The sequence below is a fragment of the Biomphalaria glabrata genome, chromosome 17, assembly GCF_947242115.1.
Source record: "Biomphalaria glabrata chromosome 17, xgBioGlab47.1, whole genome shotgun sequence".
NCBI lineage: Eukaryota > Metazoa > Mollusca > Gastropoda > Planorbidae > Biomphalaria > Biomphalaria glabrata.
The window spans coordinates 10,265,862-10,285,786 of record NC_074727.1 but is presented as its reverse complement, the minus strand read 5'-3'; the positions used below and the strand labels follow the sequence as shown (position 1 = coordinate 10,285,786).

At 33.0% G+C, this 19,925-nt stretch overlaps 1 protein-coding gene across 2 annotated transcripts in view; it reads right to left on the bottom strand.

Moving 5' to 3' along the window:
- Nucleotides 1–19,925, bottom strand: part of LOC106063639 (DENN domain-containing protein 3-like) — a 47,623-nt gene that overhangs the window by 11,179 nt on the left and 16,519 nt on the right. For both annotated transcript variants that reach the window (XM_056015799.1, XM_056015800.1), the window contains exons 5-21: nt 18,918–19,042; nt 17,806–17,972; nt 17,335–17,443; nt 16,752–16,949; nt 16,409–16,549; nt 15,081–15,304; nt 14,677–14,787; nt 12,615–12,711; nt 9,065–9,192; nt 8,330–8,480; nt 7,384–7,520; nt 6,651–6,811; nt 6,233–6,337; nt 5,655–5,829; nt 5,326–5,456; nt 4,388–4,553; nt 3,439–3,635 (exon numbers count right to left, since the gene is read on the bottom strand). In XM_056015799.1, the coding sequence (XP_055871774.1) occupies nt 3,439–3,635; nt 4,388–4,553; nt 5,326–5,456; nt 5,655–5,829; nt 6,233–6,337; nt 6,651–6,811; nt 7,384–7,520; nt 8,330–8,480; nt 9,065–9,192; nt 12,615–12,711; nt 14,677–14,787; nt 15,081–15,304; nt 16,409–16,549; nt 16,752–16,949; nt 17,335–17,443; nt 17,806–17,972; nt 18,918–19,042 (2,523 nt within the window). The remainder of the gene's footprint in view (nt 1–3,438; nt 3,636–4,387; nt 4,554–5,325; nt 5,457–5,654; nt 5,830–6,232; nt 6,338–6,650; nt 6,812–7,383; nt 7,521–8,329; nt 8,481–9,064; nt 9,193–12,614; nt 12,712–14,676; nt 14,788–15,080; nt 15,305–16,408; nt 16,550–16,751; nt 16,950–17,334; nt 17,444–17,805; nt 17,973–18,917; nt 19,043–19,925) is intronic.

The window sequence follows — 19,925 nt, the reverse complement described above, 5'->3', positions numbered from 1 at the left end:
AGATGCGTCAGTTGGCCCAGAAAGGAGGTAGAGGAGGAAAATTTTATATAGAAAGAGGAATTTTGGTAAGAGAAATTGAGTCACAAGGAAGAAAAATTATACAGGTTGTTGTACCAGCTGAATTTAGAAATATCATATTGAAGAATGGGCATGATGAAGCATATGCAGGCCACATGGGAATTCACAAAACGAAACAAAGAATATTTAGGGACTTTTATTGGCCATCTATTAGTAAAGACATTAAAAATTATGTGTTGTCGTGCAAAGTTTGTCAAATGAAAGGCACTAAAAAAATCAGAGCTCCATTACAAAAGGTAGATATACCAGAAAGGCCATTTAGTAAGATTGCGATTGATTTGATTGGACCCATGCCGGTGATATCAAATAGGGGTCATCGATATATTCTAACTGTGATAGACGTGTGCTCAAGATGGCCAGAAGCTATTCCACTAAAAAGAATTGAAGCCAGTGATATAGTTCAAGCGTTATATACATTATTTACACGGTTTGGATTTCCTGAAGAGGTACTGTCAGATAGGGGCACACAGTTCCATTGTCAACTAACGACAACATTTTTGAAAATGTTTGGAATTCGGCAAAGGTTTACAGCCCCGTATCACCCGCAGAGCAACGGTATTTGTGAACGTTTTAACTGTACGTTAAAGAAAGCGTTATCGAAAGTAGCAGATGACAATCCCAAAGAATGGGATGTGGCATTACCCTCAATCCTTTTCGCATACAGAGAGAGCCGTAATGAAACCACGGGGTTTTCACCATTTCAGATGATTTATGGAGGAAATCCAAGAGGCCCAATGACAATTCTTAAAGAACTAATACTCCCACAAGAACATGTTGGAAATAAAGAAAGTTACGACATAGTGACAGAAACCAGAAATAAAGTAATAAAGGCTTGTGAAGAAGCGAGCAAACATGTACTTGATAAAAGTGAACTAACACAGTCTAGGGTGAATGAACACAGGAAATTGACCAAACTAGAAGTAGGTCAAGATGTTTTGGTATTACTAAAGGATAAGGAGAATGTACTATTCACGAAATGGTTGGGTCCTTATAAGGTAACAAGGAAAATTAGTGATGTGGATTATGAAATTAAAATTGATTCAAGGCTGAAAATATTTCATGTGGATATGCTAAAAGAATTTAGGTCGCAACAAAAAAGTGAAAAAAGCAGTAAAGAAGATCCATTGGTCATAGGTACATCCGTGAGTGTAGACTTTGAGACAGAGGAAAGATTGGGACACATAGAAACAATTTCAACTGATGTCAGTCAAACATGGAAAGATGTGGAAGTGACGGGAATCTCGTCAGAAAAAACGAAGGAAGTAACAACATTATTGGAAGATTTTAAGAATATTTTTACAGATTTACCAGGAAGAACGAATATCATAGAACATGATATCAAATTAACAGGCAGAGTTCCAAATAAACTACCTCAATATGCTGTACCATTACATCACAGAGAAGTGTTACAGAAAGAAATAGATGAGCTACTTAAATTGGGAGTAATAGAACCATCTAATTCGTCATGTGCTGCACCAGTTGTGCTGGTTAAAAAAAAATGTGGCAACATTAGACTGTGTGTGGATTACCGTCAACTAAATAAAGTTACAGAATTTGACCCATTCCCAATGCCACAGGCAGAGGAAATGTTTACTAAATTGAAAAAAGCGAAACTTTTCACCACGTTGGACCTTTCTAGAGGATACTGGCAAGTACCTCTAAAGGAAGAGGCTAAACCACTATCCGCATTTAAGACACCGTTCGGCGTCTATCAGTGGAATGTGATGAGTTTTGGCTTAGTAAATGCCCCAACCACTTTTAACAGGATGATGGCAAAGATACTGGGTCACAGAAGAGACACTATTTGCTATTTGGATGACATCTGCATCTTTAGTGAGGATTGGAACGAACACTTACAGAGTCTAAGAGAGATATTTGCTATTATCAAGGAAAACAATCTGACATTGAAACCAACAAAAATAAAAATTGGACTTAGTGAAATTCCTTTTTTGGGATACAAGATAAAAAATGAATCAATTACACCATTGGAAGAAACAGTTGCAAAAATAATGGATATTAGTATACCAAAAACAAAAAAACAAATTAGAAGTCTTTTAGGTCTTTGCAATTTTTATAGAAAATTTGTTCCAAATTTTGCAGAAATGATTGAACCTCTTACAAATCTTACAAAGAAAGGGAAATCTAACATTATAATTTGGTCTGAACAATGTCAAAGATCGCTAGACAAGATTAAGAGGGTGTTTTCTGAAAAACCAATATTAAAATTGCCCGATAGTACTAGAGAATTTATTTTGGCAACGGATGCTTCATCCATAGCTATAGGGGGCTGTTTGATGCAAGAGTATAGTGGAATTGCACACCCTGTTTTTTATGTAAGCAGGAAACTAACCCTTGCAGAATTAAACTATGCAACTATTGAAAAAGAGGGGCTGGCCATTGTGTGGTGCATAACAAAGCTAAGTTTTTATCTGATGGGGGCTAAATTTCAATTATGGACTGATCATGCTCCGTTAGCATTCATTAATTTAAATAAATGTGGTAATAATAGAATTGCTAGGTGGGCGTTACAACTGATGGACTATAACTTTGAGATCAAAACAATACCGGGGAAAGAAAATGTTGTGGCAGATACATTATCACGCTGTACTTAAAGGTTGGGGAGATTGTGTAGAGTATATCATGACTACTGACATTCTGTTAAGAATTAAGCTGTTTTATTGTGTACATTTGTAAATTCTGGCACGGAGTGTAGTAGATATTCAACAGAGAGTTGTTCAATTGTGAGTGTACACAACAATGATTAGTGAGCAGATATAGATTTGAATTGAATTATAGGCGGGGAGTGGTATTAACGAAATCTGCATGATTACATAGAGATATGTATAGATATATATATGTCAATTGTTCATAATAACAATTAGTATTGTGATGGTTACTATCACAATTGGTGAATATAAATGTTATATGTTAAAGATAATGTTAGAATTGTATTGGTATTAATATGATTTTGTTTTGTATGACATTATGGTTCACTATGTTACAGAGAATTTAGATTATTTTAACTTGGAATAGGCTGATAAGATATGTGGTGCTTAGTATTTTGGACGTTCGATGTACATCGAACTTGTTAAACAGGGGGGGTGTTACGTGCGCATCTTAGTGTAAATGTGAAATGGTGCGAATGCGTGTTGAAAGGAGGAGAACCAAAATGGAGGAATATGAACAAGAAAGTGTTTTCAGTATTAATAAAGAGTAAAGTATTTATAAGCTGTGATTTTGTCGTTTTCATGTCTAAAGAGTCTCATCCAATATGAAGACGTAACATCCCTCCTCCAATATTGTGTAATTCAATTTTAAAGTAATAAAAAAAAAGGTTCAATTTTTTTTGTGGTAACTTACATCCTGGGGTGTACAGTAGAACCTCCACAGTTTTTCTCTCCCTCTGTCCAGTGTTGGGGTCCACACGATGCTGCAGGGTGGCAATGGTGTCCGAGGGCAAGTTATGACGACCCTCAGCCATGTAGGCTGTAAAGTAACAAAGGGAATCAGCTGCCCTTGCCACCAGCCCGTGATGCGCCACACGTTCATCTTGACCACTGGAGAAAAAAGTAATTGACATTAGGCTCTAAGTTTTAAAAACAAAAAAATTTGCAGCTTGATGCAATGAAAATATGAGATTCACTGTTTTATAGAAATTTGAGAAGTGATGCCCTGTGAAAAATTTAATATTTTGTAACCTATTTTTATTGAAGAAGGAAATCAAAGTTCTTTGAACTAATTCTTCTTTTGACTGAAGGGACCTTTTTTTATTTAATGGAATTTTAGTTCACTGAAAATTGCTTTCAAATTTCAATATTTGTGATAATATAATATATTAGAATACATCTTTTAAAAGAGATCTATAATTAATGTCATTACATAAACACTATATAAACAAAATATAATATTTCAGAATACATCTTTTGAAAGAGATCTATAAATAATGTCATTACATAAACACTATTTTGACTACTTCATTCTAGATGTATATATAAACTTGCTACTCAAAAATCACACTAGATTAAAGCAATTTAACAAGTAAATCTTGTCATAGGAGCTGTGAGTCAGGTTGAAGTTTCTACCCTCACCAAATGAGGTTATTGATCAGCCAGCACAACACCCACCCACATTACCCCCCAGCAGTGTCAAAACCCAAGCCTTGAAAGTATTATGCTCAGATTAATAGACAAGTTCTATTCCAATTTGTCACAAAGTCAGAAGTATGCAACATGACACTATGAAGTAGATTCATATGTAAACAAGGAAATAAAGTTTTATTACATTCTAAAAGAAAGTTCTAAATCATCACCTCCTGATGACAGCATCTGCTAAAAGAACATTCTGTATAGCCTGGTTAATGGCTGTGTAGTCTTTAGAGGCCTCAGCCACTATCCTCCCAGCCCTCATCTCTTCAATGATAGTGGCCCAGCAGTTTCTCTCCTCCTTTAGCCAAGCAGTGAACTTGACCTTGGTCTCTGGAACACAGAATACATAGCCAATTGAAAGCTGTTCTATTGGAGCAGATAATGTATAGCTTGGATCATAGCCAATTGAAAGCTGTTCTATTGGAGCAGATAATGTATAGCTTGGATCATAGCCAATTGAAAGCTGTTCTATTGGAGCAGATAATATATAGCTCATCTGTTTCAAAAGCAGTGGTTATCGAGGGTGCCATGTAGCCAGCACAATGACCAACCACCTTTACTTTCCCACTGTATGTAAGGTACCAGTTAGAGATGGGTGAACTCAGAGACATCCTTAATATACATAAGTTTAAAATCCCAGTCCTCACTGGGACTCGAACTTGAGATACAGCAGATCAGAAGCCAAGCGCTTTACCATTCAACCATCTAAATCATTTTATTCTCTTCATAAGCAAATAAAGAACTATTGGTCTATGCAGTTAAAATAAAAGACTATTAAAAAATTCATTCTAATACATACACTAAAAACATTAAGAATCTATGAGACTTTTGTATATTATAACAAGAGTTCCAAAATTGTGTTAGTTAAAGAGAAAATATTTGAACTCTCCTTGTTTTGAGTGTTCAAAATATTGTTCTCTATAATCAACTAGAAATTATTTTTCAACTTTAGAACTCAGATATTTTGTAATTTAATTTTTTTCGTCTTACTAGTTCAAGGCAATAACCAGTGTTGCTATGTAGAAACATCACTAAACATACATTTGCATGCAGTATGTCATTACAATATTTTAAGTTCATAAATCCTGGCTACTAAAATTACCTGTGTCTGTTATGACAAGAACATCTGCTGCTATCAAAAAAGAATGATTCTGAACTTTTTCCAGTTTGGTGATGTTCCGCAGCTTCACAATTTCCTTGTATCTGTTGCTGACATCTTTGATGAAAAACAACCTGAGACAGACATTCAAGTGATGAAAAAAACAAATCTAAAACTTTCAAAAAGCACCAAACAACTTTCTGACCTATGAATCCATTAGCTAGCCACTATCAGCATTCTTGAAAGATAAAACAATATTCAAAAACAGACCTACTATCTAAATTGTCTGTAAAGACAAAGGAGGTAACAAAAAAAGCTTGTGTCAAAATCACCTTTTGTCTGTCAAGACAATTCTGCCCATTCCAAAGTCTGTCTTGATTAGATTGGACACTCTCAGGACAATCTCATTAGCCTGCAGACAGTCCTCGGCCAGTTGCAAAGATTCACATTGACTCTGGTTCTCATCATAAGATAATTTCAGTACATTGAATGTGTATTTATCTACATCTAAGACAGAAAGAATTATAAGAGCTAAAGACATGATTTCAGACAAGAATACTAAACTAGTATTAATTCTGTAAAAACATGAATATTTTAACTTGACTTCAAAAAGTGTTTCATTTAGACCTATACAATCTTTGAACACACAAACACAACTGCTGCTCAAACTAAATTTAATTTAATTAAAATATAATGTTTTCTGTTATATCAATAGGTTTTTTTTCTTCAGAAAAAAATAAGTTTAATTAAATTTGGTTTGCTGCAGGCTCTTTTGTGAACAAAACATCGTACATGATAAGAGCTAATTAATTTAGAAAAATGAACAACATTATTTGCCATAGCCAATAGTATCAGGGGTCTTTTTGATTATTATTACATGTTTACTGAACTCTATGCTGTGTGGACTTACGTGTCATTCTGTTGGGGAGCACCAAGGCTAGGAAAAGCCTTTGTATCAGGTCATAATCTGTTGCCATCTCTAGCAAAGACACAGCTTCAACAAACTCCTCCAGATCTAGATAGAAAGCAAATAAAATGACACCCACTAATTCTTGACACTTTTTGTCTTTTAAATTTCATTACTTTAGTTCTTTATCACAGACATAGGAACAACAAAACAAAAGAACTCCATTAAAGTCAGTGTTAGAGTCACTAGAACTTTGGAATTTCTAAAATTTCTGTCAAAATAAAAATGATCAACTATTTCTTAGATAGTATAAAACAAAAAGAAAAACAAATTTTCTTAAATTTAACCTAAAACAAGTTTGAAAACTGTAAAAATAATGACATCGAAACTAATCTTCAATTAAAAGGAATCAAACACTCACTGAGATCAGCATCTGGAATGGACACTTTGTCTACAATGGGGCGTCTGGGTTTTTCAGTTTCTGGTTCATGCAAAAGTACAATCAAATGTTGAACACCTTTCTTCCTCAACAATTTATCTCTCTCTGTTTCTGGTGTTATTTGAAGCAGCTTGCGCACAAATCTTGACAAAGGAGAAAACTATATAATCAATATACAGGTAAGAATATGTTTAATAAGCTCAACATAATAACTGTCTAAATATAATACAAGAACTCTTACTTTTAATGTAACTATACATTCATTAGTAGCTAATCCACATAACAGCTCAGAGGCCATTGGTGGTAAAGAATAGAAGTGGCTAGTAAGTACAAGAAATAATAATGATGGAAATAAAACTTAGATTTGTACCAACACTGCTCTGAAAAATAAACCTTTTTGGTCTTCAGCTGATAACAGGAAATGGCTACAGAGGTATTAAAAGAAACTATTACAAAAAAGTAAAAGAATTATTATCCTTGAGCATATCCACAATTATTCAAATACCTACGAGAAACCTCTTTTGTAGTCAAGTATATCAATATGAATTATGAATTCTAAAGACCTTGAGATAAAGTGCAAAGTGAACTAAATGGCTTCAAAATATCTGCACAATTACTTCAGTAAATACAGGATGTTGCTACACCTGTGAAAATTATAAGAAGTTATCACAGGTAATTCTGGGAAAGATACCAAACATATCAAATGTGTACTTACTGTATTGGCAACAGCCTGGTGTTGATGGAATGCAAACTCAGAAGGTCATCCAGTGCATCAGTGATGTTCCCCTGGGCTGCATGGAACATTCCCCTCAAGTACAAGTAAGAAGACTTGGTGAACATATTCTGACACGTCTACACACATGGAGAAATACTGCTTTAATATCAACATACAAAAACATATTAACTAGTACATGGAAAACATAATAACTAGCACAAGGAAAACATAATAACTAGCACAAGGAAAAAATAATTACTAGTTAATGGTTGTGCTGACCACATTGGTCACAGGAAGATGTTAACAAATTATATTCAAATAGTTAAGAACATTTTTTTTTTTTCAAATTGATGCCATTTATAAAAGAGACTATTCATCAGGTTCCATTGAATGAATAAGTTCAATGAAGCTGTTAAAACAAAAATATGAGGGACTAAGAGGCATTAACCCATTGCCAACTCGAGGGGACATGTGTTCACAAATCTCTGATGAAGATTAACTCTTTCTCTCCTAATCATCGATACCATCATTGATTTGACCTCATTAAATTAAATTAATATTTAATTTTAAAAACTTTTCTTTATGTAATATAGAAGGAGAATGCATTCACCTTTAATCCTATACCAAATAAAACATTTTCTGATCACAACAAACAAAGTTACTGAAGCTTAATCATAATATGGTAGTGAAATACTAATGAGCAAAATGAAGAATTCCCTCTGAATGTGAAAAAATAATTACGGAGGGAAAGAGTTAAGAAGTTTTGTTTCAAGATTTAACTCTCAAATTGAGCTGTCTCTCATGTTTGTTGGGCACCAGGACTTACGAGCACTAAGGAGATGTGCTATAGAAATAAAAAAAAAGGTTAGCAAAATAGAAGTGCATCACTGAAAGTTAACGTGGAAAATATGTAGAACACAACTTTCTTTTAATTATTGCCACTGACCTCTATAGTTTCATTCAACATGTTCATCATATTTCTGGCATATGAAAGTGAGTCGTTGAGAGCTGGAAGCCGGAAGATTTCAAAAGTTCTTGGTGCCAGGGATGAGAAGGTGGTGATGGATGTTTGTTTTGTGGCAGGGCGAGCATTGGGCCTGTAAAATGTTATTTAACAAACTCTTGAACTTTTAAAACTTTTTACATTAAATCAGTTACAACTGAGCTTTCGACATACAAGGATTTTTAACTAGCTTTATATTGAACTAGATGAAGTATTTCATGAAATCACATGAATATATTGTTGTTTTTTTCTTCAAAAATACAATGACAAAGGACTCATTTAATCAGGTACAATGATTGTTTCTAGTGAATATCTTAGACACTTCACTAACTTTCAAAATATTATTTCAGACCAGATTATTACTCAGATCATTATAACTATTTTAAACATCAATAATTTTAAAGACTGACAATGAAAATAAATGAGATAACTACCTAACTTTAAAATAAAGGATTAGAATTTTGGAAATTTACAAATTTTATACTTATTTAACTCAGAAGATAGAAGAATATTTTTTTTTTGTATTATCTAGATTCAAAACACAGCTGTAAAACTTGAGATGTGAAAAAATGTGGTCAACAAAATAAGTGACCAATAGAGTTAATGTTGAAGTAAATGTAAATAAGTCAAAAAGGTTTGGCAAAGGTCTATCAGACTGGTGAGCAGAGGGCTATTTACCTGTAGTACAGTGTACCAGGTATTGGTTTGTTGTAAGGTCTTGTTTTCAGTTCATACTCATACCAGTAGTCCATCTTCTCATTTAGCCTGTCTTCCAGGAACTGCTTAAACATGTCAGTGTTAAGTACCTGTAATGATGGACAAAAAAGGTTGGGCTAATCTGTTGAAAACATTCATTTGGTCGATGGAACTACTTCTAGCTATCTCACTTTTTAAGTCAGTCTTATATTATTGTTATTATTCTTATTATTGCTTTAGTATAGCAAATCTTTTATGTTCCTTTAGCATGGAATCTCTTTGGTGGAAAAGGAGGGATAGGGGTTGTGCTGGCTTCAGGCAATCAGTAGAGAACACATTGACTTGAACCAAATGGAAATGAAAATTTCTAGTCTCCATAAATACACCCCTCTAGGGATAAAAATCCATGGTGCTCATTTTGAGGGCATGAGTATAATGATTGGAGCATTATTTAAGGTGGTAATGCCTGATTTATTAGTCTCTAGATGAGGCAACACATAATCTGGACAATCAAAGATCAAAACAAGCCACGTGTGTTATTTTGGATGAGCATCAGAGAATTCCAACAACATCAAGCAAGCCAGCACACGGAATCAATATCCAGATCAAAAGTCCCTGAGCAGTTTATCTCAGTCATATAGACTATTTATCTTCCCTTTTTTTCAATGCCCATTTTGCAAGGTTACATTAAACAAAAATAATTTTAATTTGCTTAAGCCAAGAACTCTTTTATTTTAAAGTGGTCCCTCATCCACTCTCTAAACAGAATGGAATAGCATTACAAGAAAAAGGCAGCAGTATATATCAAAACTATTTGTAACATTAGTTTTCTAACGCAAGGATTCACAGTGACTAATCTAACATGCAAGAAAGAAACTTCTATATGGCATATCAAGAATTAGTGTAATAAAGCATTGATAAATGAATGTATATTTCATATTCAAGTGTATTTTAAAAAAAAAGTAAAGTTACCCTTTCAGACCTTGCTATCCATGGGGCAGATGATGTTAAGGCCATCTGTTTCTATAGCCAATGGATAATGAGCAGGGTGTCATGTGTCCATCACAATGACTAACCTTTTTTTACTTTCCCAACTAAAGTCATGTATTAGAATTAGGTGGACTCAGGGGCGCCCTAAAAATCCCAAAATTCAAAATCCCAGTCTTCACCAAGATACTAAACCCAGGACCCCAGGTTCAGAAGCCGAGTGCTTAACCACTCAGCCACCATGCTCCCCAAGTGTAATTAAGCATTGATAAATATATATGTATATTTTATATTTGATTCATTAAATCATGTATGTAACAAAAAAAAAAAAGGTTACATAAAAGAACAACGAAGAGAAAATGTAAGCTGCACATCTGCACATCTAGTCTTAGCAAAATCAGTCATTTAGTTCCAAACACTGAACAATTTAGAGTTCAAGGTTCAAAATAAAGGACCAAAAATATATTTGCTTTAACCCAAAGTTCTATTGTCTAGTCAAGATCATCATGTTCAAACAATATTATACTATACACAAACAGCTAGTGAAGGTTTTATAAACTCAATCCCAGGCAAAGTTTAATTTTTTTTTTAATTATTAGGCATTAATTTATAAGCAATAAGCACTTCATGCGCTTATATATGCATAGAATGCTAACAATGTATATTTTGTACAAAAGCAAATTTTGAAATTTAAACTGAGCAAATGGTGCCAATGTTGTTGTTTTTTTTTTCTTTTTTAAATACGTCTTTAAGCTTTTTTAATGCATTAAGATCATTCCTTGGGCATAACTGTACACTAAGAGCTTACTTCTCAAATAACAATACAGTTTTAAAAAAAGAAAGTCTTTCTTCTTTTGAATTTTTTAAATGTCTTTATCAAGAGCACTAAAAACTAATTATAGACACGGTCAAAGTAAAATTTCATAGCCTTTTTTGTTTTAAACAACTGAATGGTAAAAAAACATCCTATATGAAATGAAATGTCTGTTAAGAAATCTGTAGCTTATAACTGAAATACTTTTATACACAATTAGAATTATCAATTGGCCAAGGTAATGGCTGCCTGGTCGTGTGGTATATGCTCTGGACTGCCATCTCGATAGTCCCAGGCTCGATCCCTGCCTGCAGCCATCCCATGCCTTCCTGTAATAATTTTCAATTCTGAAGAAACATCCAAAACAGGTAAGACATGAGTACCAAAGAAAATACTATAGATGTACTATAGATGTAGGCATAACAATAATTGATGAATATGACTAAGTTGACTATACCAGCACTCTATATTTCTGAATTAAATTACAAGCATTGCACATACATGAGAGATAAAATAAAGAAAAAGAGATGCACCAGAGCAATATGCAGACTGATGTGAACCAAACAAAAGTAATATCAGGATATACATATAGATTTGGACAGACAATCAAACTTTTGAAAACATATCACAGACAACAGTTTTATATGAGAATTAAGGCAGACTTAATTATATTTTCAATCTAATATAATTTAGCTACATAGCTTAAAAGATGAAGATCTATAAGCAAACAGTATTTTGTTGTTTTTTTAGTTGAGAATATTTTATTGTATAATAAAAAACCTTTTATAACAACTTCAACAGTAGCTTATATAGTTGCAGTTATCAAATTCAACAGTAGTTTATATAGTTGCAGTTATCAAGTTGTAATAGAGGGTGCTAATATCTGTGACAAAACACATCGGCCTATTTCGAGATAAAAGACCAGCTGTATAATGGGTTTAAAACAGGGGTGGGCATATTTCCTATCTAAAAACAAACTTGTTTTACAATCTAGAGGCACAGCAACAAACTGGCTTCACATAAAGCTTCTTGTATTGAAGATTTGTAACAAACTCTTCACATTGTCTCAGAAATGTTTGTTTGGCATTGTCTTTTTAAAATCAGGGATGGCCAGACTGACAAGTAAAATGCTCAGATATCAATGTACATGAAATGGTATCTTAACTTTCTATTTGTCCTTTAAAACTTATGATTCAACCTTTTTTAAAAAAAAAAACATTCATCATTAAATCAGTGCCAGTGTTGTTGCTAGAATTTATTTTCTTCTTTAGAAACTAAAAAATTCCAATCAACTCCCCACAAAAAGAAGAAACTACAAAGAATAATCCTAGAAGAATCAGCTAGTGAAACAATGACCTGTGGTATAGTTTCAGATTAATTACTCTGAATAATTTCAGAATCAAAGTGAGAACTGAGAATTCTACTCAAACAAAATACTATAAACATAAGGTTGAAACAGACATTAGTCAACAGGCAGTATAATAGTTTGCTCACCCCTGATGTGAAATGTCAATTTTACAGAATATTAAATTAGTATAATAAGATCAAATAAACTCAAAATGACTTTAAGAGCTTAAAAATGTCACTGCTTGTGCAGGGTCATATATATTTAACTTTGTGACAGTTTTAATATATATTTGTACAAATTCTTCAAGCAATTTATATGAATATACATTTTTTAGCTTTCTACACTAGCACCCAACATTCTCTGAAAGTGTGCCAACAATTTACCCTCTCATAGAATGGCTTGTCGCACTCAGGGACACTCTCCAGAAAGACTTTCTTGTTAAAACTTCTGTGTTCAATCCTTAGGTACAACAGGCAACCTCTGGGTGTGGTTTCAAAACATACAAAGGAAAGAAACATCAAGTCAAACCAAACAAAGCAACAAAATAAAACATAAGGGGCGGCAACGGACATGGGGCAAAATCGTTAACCCCTTACCCACAGATTTTAATACATAAATGTGCCGGTGTGAAAGTGTCACTGCTGGAATGCTGTTAGGGGAGAGCATAGGGTTACGGGATGTCTGGTAAAAGCATGACATGTCCTCTTTTTTGAGGTATCATCCTCCGTCTGGTATGTACTGGCTTAAAAAATGAAATGTTAAATGTTATGTTGTTTTTTTTTTGTTATTTTTTATATTACTGTTATCTACAATGACATAATAACTAACAATTGAATTCAAGGCTGGGTTTTGTGCTTAATGTAACTAGGAATGGGGTATTAATGTTAATGATGTACAGTTGTTTGCTCAGTACTGCAACTTGGAAATCATTTGGAGAACAGAAAGATGATACTTATTTTATTGACAACCACATTTATTGTGAATGTTCATGAGTATTCATCGAACTCATTGTTATGAAGATATATGGCGAAGTGTGAGCCTGGCCAACTGATTTGATTGAATAATGATCTGTTAAATGGTTTTGTAAAGTGTTCTCATTCAAGGCCTTAGAGAAGAAATGATAGTATGATGAAGTGTACAATTAATTTTTTACATTTCTACTTCTCCTTTGTGCTATTCAATATTGCTTATTCTTTGTTGTTTTAAATCATAATCGACTTAAATATATTCTTAACGCATTCTTTCTCTTTTATACAAAAGTAAACAAATTGTTTAAAATGTAAGTAGCTAGTATGACAGAAAACATTAAACTTGGTAATACAAACATTTTTTATAACATTATTTTAGATAAAAACAAAACTGTTTGCATAAAGGTTCTAATGTTTGAAAAATATATTGTCAAATTGTCTGCGTTTGAGGGCAGTATTCACATTGTGTGTCACTCTTAGGTTTGTAGGCTTGGTTAGGGGGCTGTTTTGTATTAATTGTTCTGTTTTATGAGTGTCACATTTAAAAGCTGACAGAAATAAACAGTTTGCAGCGAATAAGCAAAGCTTGTAAAAACAAATTTGTAAACAAAAAATAAATTATAAAACATGAAATAAAAAGGATTTGATAAAGTAAGCAAAAATACTGTCTTCTTTAATCTGTATTTATCAGAATGATAATTGCAAAATTATCTAAAAATATGTTCTTCAATGAAGTTTGTAGTAAATTGCTTTATGTTTTGAGGCTTAGAAATACTCGTATATTTTTCTTTTTTTTTCCTTTTTATACAGAATAGAGTTAAAAAATGAAAAGATAGAAGCCTGTAAAAGTAAAGAACTCAACTGACAGAAAAGAAGCTGCCATTACAACACCAACAACCATGAGCAACTAATTCAGACAATATTTACTTTTGTTATTTTTCACTTATAATTAGAAGTTTTTGAGTTACGATAGAAAATACAATATTAAAGTCAGACTTTGGGAATATGCACACAAATGGCATGCATATAGATTATACATGCAGAAGACCAACATGACAAAATTAGTAATTGTTGGTAGACTTACAGAAAGTAGTTTTTTAAAATACATTTTTCCATTGAACTAAAATATTTCAGCATTTTACATTGATTAAAGAATTAAAAGAACTAAACTATAGCGATGGAAAATAAACTTTAGAGTTATGATGAAAAGAAAGAAAAGAATTGTCAAACTATAGGAAGTATTATCAAGTTTTACAAAATATTAGCAACTGTCAAACTTATTTACATGCTTCTTACTTGTTTGTACTGCTGTTTACTTCGTATATATTTGACCTTTATACCTGTATATTTTGTTTCATACATTAACTTTGAACTTATGGGGGTTTTTTTTTGTTTTTTTTTCTTGTTTGGCTAAAACTTAAAAAAGGGAATTATAAAATAAAGCAAAGAAATAATGTATTCATAAAAAAAGACATACCTGAAGAGATTGACCATCATCTCCAGGAATGCAAAGCTGATCTCCGTGTTGAACTGCATACATTTCTTCATGCGGAAGGCTCGCTCTTCTTCAATATCAAAGTAGAAGGGTCTGTAAAATTATTTGGAAATTTGAATCTTGATTCTCAAAAGGATGGACCTAAGCAATTTAAAGTATACTGTCTTCGGGGAAAACAACCTTTCTTTTGGGAAAATGATAGCTCTGAGCATTAGCATTCACAGTGTATGAGCTATACTCTACTTGCATTATAGACATTAAGATTGTATGCATATTTTTTTAGATCAAAATGACGATTAAAATATCAATGAAATGCTTTTGCTTAAAACATTTTTTTTCACATCACAGAATAGCTTTCAATATGCTCCAACAAATTAATAACTTACCTCTGAACATCAGAGAGTTCCATTTGGTATTTGGACCTTTTACAGATATTTTTAAGCAAACCTGCTGGACCCACAGGGAGATATGGAATGTAATCATTTCTGTCGATGGTGACGGTGTCATAGTTATAACTGGAGTTTGAAAAAATGTAGGGTGACGTTATTTCACTTGGTTTATTCACAGTGATAGTTCCTTCATCAATGTTAACAACCACCAAACCTTCTACCTGAGGCAAGGTTAAGATAAATTCATTCTAGATTAGTTGCCAAAAATATAATTGTTGAGACAAAACTTAATCCCAATGAACAGTAAAAAAAATTTCCCAAGACCTTTTTAAATCCCAAATGTTAGTAAAATTACTGAACTAGCTGTTAATTCCTAATACTAGTGAAAAGAAATCCGAAACTAATCATAAACATAATTATAAAGCCATGATACTGGTAAAACTTTCACAAATGTAGTCCTTAATTTTTTAAATTAAAAAAAAACTTGCCTAAAGCTCCCATCATCATCAACTCTCAACACTCATTGGCACACGAGGCATCAATAAATGAGCGACATTTTTGTGTGCCCCAGGCTATAACTTCAGGCTCATTAAGCCAGACTCTTTCTTCCATCCCATCCCAGTGGTGCTACAGCCCATGGAGGGCTCTGGCCTGCTTCAACACATCCTTCCATTCAGATCTCTCCTGGGCCTTTCGTCTCCACGCCCTAACCCCAAGCTGTTGCAGATCTGCTTCTACATCATCAATCCAGACTCTTTCTTCATTGTTGTTATTTATCATGATTGTCTTTTAACCTCCACCCCAAAGTTGACTGTCAACTTAAGCTTTATTTTATTGACTTAAGATATGTTTATTGACTTAAGCTGCATTGATTGACTTAAGCTATATTTATTGCAAATTTTTAATTCCAAATGAACAAAAAGCAACTTTAATATCTTGAGCATCCCAACCTTAGAGTTTAGTTTCATGCCTTAAGTATTCAATGTGTAATCCTTATCATTAAAATTTACTTCAAGCAAACTTTCACAATTATAGGAAACAGAATTTGAACCCATGAACAAGACATCAGTAAGCCAATATGCTATCCAGTCATAGTGATAGTAGTGAAAGTGATAGAGCATTTTAGTGATGATTTGAGGAATTGTTTATTTTAACAGAAATATTCAGTTACAATAGACAATACTTTTCACTTTGTATTGATAACCAAAGTAGTGAGACTAAAAGTAATTTTTTAATTTTTCTGAAAATTATATTATTTCTGAGTATTTGAGAAAACCTATTTCATTATAAGTAGGTGCTATGAGTATAATAGACAACAAACAAACCTGCTGGACTACATGTAAATGCTTAGGATGACAGCCCATCATGAAGGTCCCAGGTGCTTCCAAGAGTTCTAGTGATGAGGCACTCAATATAGGGACATAGGTAAACCTCCAAGTGAACGGCAGGATATAGTACAGAAAACTCTGAGATTAAAAAAAAAAAAAAAAATTTTTTAAAGCTTCAGTTTCTGTAAATCTTTGTCATAGCTTTTGTTGATTGTTCTAACATTTGTTTTACATATGGATTGACAATAAATACGCTTAAAATTTTATTTTTAAATTTAAAACCCATTAATTGAAAGAAGGAAACGTAATCAAATGAAATGCAAGATCAAAAATCACTTGCCTGCATTACTGTAGTCAGTAAGGCATAATTGAAGCTTATAAAAACTAATTTCTCCTCACACAAGATGGCAGTGAAAATTTTCAGGAGCTCTTCAATGGGGAAACACAAGAATGTCAAGTGCAGTGGAATGTCTAGTACAGGCTTGTCTGGTGAATCAGGTGGAAACAACGATATAAACAGATTGTAGATGCAGATCTCCTGTAGGAGAGAAAGCAAAATAAACTGTGCTGATTATCACAGTACTATAGAAAAATGGTGAGCTGGCCCAGAGATTCTGTCAAGCTACTGACCCAACATTACATGCTAAAAATGTGTACATGTTTGGGTTGGTGAAAATTCATTCCTTTGGCTGATACATATCACTAGTTCATAACATGGCAGATAAGAAACCATATTTTCTATAGATATGTATTTACACCTGTATTTGTATTTTCATAAAAAAAATAACAATTCCATAAAATAAAATTCATTTAAGAATGTTCTTTACTGTCAATGGTAAAAAGAAGAAAAATATTTTGTTATTAAAATTTTGTTATTAAAATTGTGCACTTATTCAAAATGAAATTGTATGGCAGCAACATACCACAATAACATTCCCCGCTGGTGGCACTGGTGACATTGTCATTGTGTAGGTAAAGTCTTTGAGAAACTGGAACATCTCCTCCAGGTCTCTTTCCACATGACTGATCATACTGAAAGAAATGGACATGTTTAGCCATGTCTCCTATTGAGATGCTACACCAATAAATTAAATGAAAATATTTGTTAAGGCAAACAGAGAACATCAAGCATTTTAATTTATTTGAATGTAACAAGATTTAGAATCAATATTACTTTGAACAACTGACTAAACAATTTTTTTTATAATCCCTAATCATATCATTTGTAAGGTAAGGGCAATGATAATGGTGACAAGGAGACATGAAAAACACTCTTTCACACAAACTTCAAAGGAAATAAAAAATTCTTAAATACTAATGAAAACTGACACACATGGGTAAACAGAAAACAGGAGAGTGAACAGGATGCACAGGAGATTGAAGAGAAACCTCACCAAGACATGCACTCTTTCATGGCATAGAAGTATGGATACTTGGAAACAAGGACGCAACACTGTGGGATGTAACAGTGCACAGACTTGATGGAGTTGTTGGACTTGTCAGAGTTGTTGGACTTGTCTTTCAACTCTCGCAGTTCATAACTCATTTTTCCATTTGGTTCCTGAAGAAAGTAGAACATGACATTCTATTTATAGCTACCAGACTGATGACAAAAAAAAAACGTATCTTAAAAATTCATAAACATTTTTTCATCTAAATGCATCAGTATACATAGTGTGTTCTTTACTAAATACAGAGTTAATATAAAATTAAAATGTATTTCCAGTGGTCTATTGTAACACCTCTTCTGGTGTTTATTGAAGTGTCTGCTAAATAATAATTCAATATGCCTTCTCTTCACTTCATTTCTTACACTTCTGTTATTGCGGACGTTCACTATAGCTACCGTACACAACAGACAGAAATTCATAAGTCAATTCACTGAATAGCAGACAATATATTTATTAAATGTAAAATAATAACACTCTGGCAAATACAGCTATCAGACAACGAACAATACTTCAATAATTACTTGCAAGATTAATATCCAATGAATTTTTACAATGATACTTAATAACATTTCACTCAATACAAATAGAACTCCTCAAGACATATGTCTTTTCTCTACGAGGACTAAATAGAAGACTGACCATGTGGACAGATATCAAAACGAGGCTTGCGCAAGATTTAAATTTTCTCGTGAAAAATGAAAACCAAGTGTTCTCAGTGAACCTTGACTAGCTCATGTCACAGTGGCTCTCAAACAATGCTATAACATCTTTATAAGCTAGGAAAATATTTTATTGATACTCAAAGAAGCAATTCCATAATACTGCAGTTAACAGTCTTGGGTTAAAGCAGCAGAGAAAGGTGAATAATGAAAGACAGTCTTGAAAAGGTCAAGACTTGGATTTTAAGGAAACCAAAAGGTCAATGTTATTCTGTTATTCTAAATAATCTATTTTCTATTGGTCTAAGAAACATAGCATTTCACTAAAGAGAAACTATATACCTGTTTGGAAAAAGAATTGTTTTCATCTTAAATACAGGAGTTTGATGCCCTTACCTTGGTCAGTTGATAGGGTTTGTAGAAAGTCAAACAGCAGGCATAAGTTTTGAGTCCAGACACATCAGTCAGGACAAGGAAGTGTATATTGTTATCTGGTTTATCTTGGAACACATGGGCATTGTCTGAATATACACAAATACAAAGACAATATTTGAAAAACAATAAGTTAATGGAGCTATTTCCCTGAAGAAAGTAGCACTAAGAGATGTAGCTGTTGTGGTGTCATTTGGGCAATGGTTACTTGGGATAATGCTGTTTATTTACTACATTTATTAAACAGATTTAGAGCTTATGCTTATACTGTTAATACTTAGAAAAAGATATTTAAACAAGTGTTTTATGTGACTATCTGTTCATAGTGGGATTACTTGTTCTATGTAATTTAGTTGAAAGCATTGAACTCAAAGAAAATATATTCTACACAGTGTTTCTTCAGTGTATTCAAGTAGAGGCGGCTCTGAACTTGGCTTGTGTCCTGTAATTTGGGGAACAATACCACTCTCCAGAATATATATGACAACAGTCTACCTATGAAGCTCAGCTGGATATTTTTTTTAACTATTTTGTTTTCTAGCTCTCTTGAAAGCACAATCCTCAAAACAAAAACAATTAATAGGCTTGGCTTCAATAGCAATACTAATACAGTGAATTTATCCAATAACACTTCTGTCACACAATTTTTGTAATTGTTAATTGAGACATTTATTGATTAGGACATTCTCAACAGCAGCTTCAAACATTGCTTGATGTAAACAATAAGTATATATGAAAATAAAATCTTAGGGTTAACCTTTGTTTTTATTATGTAAGTAAGATTTGATTTGTTGATTTGAGGCACATCGGCACAATTTAGGCCATGTCGTGCCTGCAGTCCCTCAAGGACCACTCTCTCTCTAAACAACAAGGGCCAGATTCTATACAGTCATATAATTAAAATCAAGGTCTATTCACAGTTAAAATAGTAAAGGTAGTAAAAATTTAAATATTTGGTAAAAATCTAATGTA